Source organism: Sphaeroforma arctica, assembly GCF_001186125.1.
Source record: "Sphaeroforma arctica JP610 unplaced genomic scaffold supercont1.275, whole genome shotgun sequence".
Taxonomy (NCBI): Eukaryota; class Ichthyosporea; order Ichthyophonida; genus Sphaeroforma; species Sphaeroforma arctica.
In genome coordinates this window covers 67,575-69,388 of record NW_014040283.1, presented here as the reverse complement: position 1 = coordinate 69,388, position 1,814 = coordinate 67,575, and the positions used below count along the sequence as shown (strand labels likewise).

At 40.2% G+C, this 1,814-nt stretch overlaps 1 protein-coding gene across 1 annotated transcript; it reads right to left on the bottom strand.

The window, feature by feature from the left end:
* Window positions 1–24: 24 nt before the first annotated feature.
* SARC_04710 (hypothetical protein) lies at window positions 25–864 on the bottom strand. Its single transcript, XM_014301448.1, has one exon. The coding sequence runs from the start codon at window positions 715–717 to the stop codon at window positions 85–87; it is 633 nt and encodes a 210-aa protein (XP_014156923.1). The 5' UTR covers window positions 718–864; the 3' UTR covers window positions 25–84.
* Between the last annotated feature and the right edge of the window lie 950 nt (window positions 865–1,814).

Here is a 1,814-nt window from a genome sequence, read left to right as displayed (position 1 = left end):
CTCTCTCTCTCTCTCTATATATATATATATATATATATATATATATATATGTGTGTGTGTGTGTGTGTGAGTGTGTGTGCCTACCTACTCCCACCCATCCTGGAGCTCTGGCTTAACGTACGGCTTCCCACCTCTCAGCTTCGCCATTCTGCGTGCTTCCTCCAGCTCAGCCTCCTCCTTACGCTTGGACTTCTGCGAATTCAAATACTGCAGCACACAGATCAAAACAAGCATCACAAACGTCATGGGATGTGTCAATCCCCAATTACGCTCAGGTGCTATCATATTGTGTATGGTTTCCTGTCTGTTCAACTCCTTCTTCATGGCTGCACGCTCCTCTTCTTCCGTTAGGGGTGTAGTTGTCTCTTCTTCTTTCTTCTCTGGCGTTTTCCTATCACCCTCGTTGAGTACGCGGGCAGTTCTGAACAGCATGCGCTGGCTTGTGCTTACAATACTCGTATTTGACATTATACTTGCCTGCTTGGTAGGATTGGTAGAATTACGCGCCAACGCGTTTGATTGCATGGAAGAATAAGTTCTATTGTGGAGTAGGCGTACCTGTTGTTGATGTGTGAATATGCGGCCGACTTGAGGGAATCTCCACAGAGATAACTGTAGTGGTTTATATACGTCCTTCGCCTGTGTGTGTATCGTTCGCGCAACACATGGGAAGCGTTTTAAACGTGCAAGACTGGAGACGAATTTGGTACCCAGCATTATGTAATGATATATAGTATACACCGTTAGCAATGTGTATTCAGTCTCGACAAAGAGAGTCCTTTAATTATAGTACCGTCTATTGGTACCCCTACAAAGTAGATAGTGCTTCTACTTCCCTTAACAAGTACACCGTGCGGCCAAGCCTTGTAATAAGTATGTATATATAGATAGCAATAGAATGATATTTATACTAAATAAATATAATGACACACATCCTGATTTCCAGCGAAGCATGTCAAGGCCGTCAGGGGCTATGGCATTTATTTACGTTTTATACCAAAAAAAAATATCTCTAGAAGGGGTCATATGTTTACGTTTTTACGTTTACGTTCACGTTATTTAGCCGTTTACATTCAACTTTTATTTATGAGCGCCATAAATTGGGTCTTGGAGACTGGAGTCTTGGGCTATCGTTCATCCAAGAGACCTAAGAACATCATCATCCATGGTTTAATAAGCTCCAACCTGCCATGTATTATGAACACCTATGGACTCCGACATAGGGCGAAAACCGATGGATGAGGCGCATAATACATGCGAACATCTCTATATTCGTATAAAAATACAGTGTTGAAATTTCAAACCACGTTGTAAATTGCAAACCCCTATTGGGTAGGCTGAGCTGTATAGTCAGCGATAGTGTGAATGCAACTCACAACCATTGTTGCAGGCATATACCGAAGATCTGGATATTCACATTAGCGACACGCATCCCAATTCGAAGTATGATCCCAGTTAAGGCTGAGATGTGCACCCGATTTTGCAACGTTTAATCACAATTTTTGTCCTTCACATTATTAAAGACGCCAAAAACCAGAATATTAAACCTGCTTGAAATGCTGACAAATACCAAACTAGTAGAAAATACGTAGTCCAATTATGATCTCAATACTTTTGCTACACTAAGCATAGTCAAACTTTTTCACTGTTCTCTCCGGTAATCAACGGTAAAATCCTGCTGAATATTGCAACTATTAACACGAATACAATTAAAACCTTTCTGCAATTTCCTATTAATATACTGTGAATTTAAGAGTATATATATATATATATATATAGTGTGTGTGTGTATACGTATATGTCTAGTTATATAT

Excerpts from the sequence above, each read along its gene's own strand:
- SARC_04710 (XM_014301448.1), bottom strand. The coding sequence starts at position 717 with ATGCTGGGTACCAAATTCGTCTCCAGTCTTGCACGTTTAAAACGCTTC.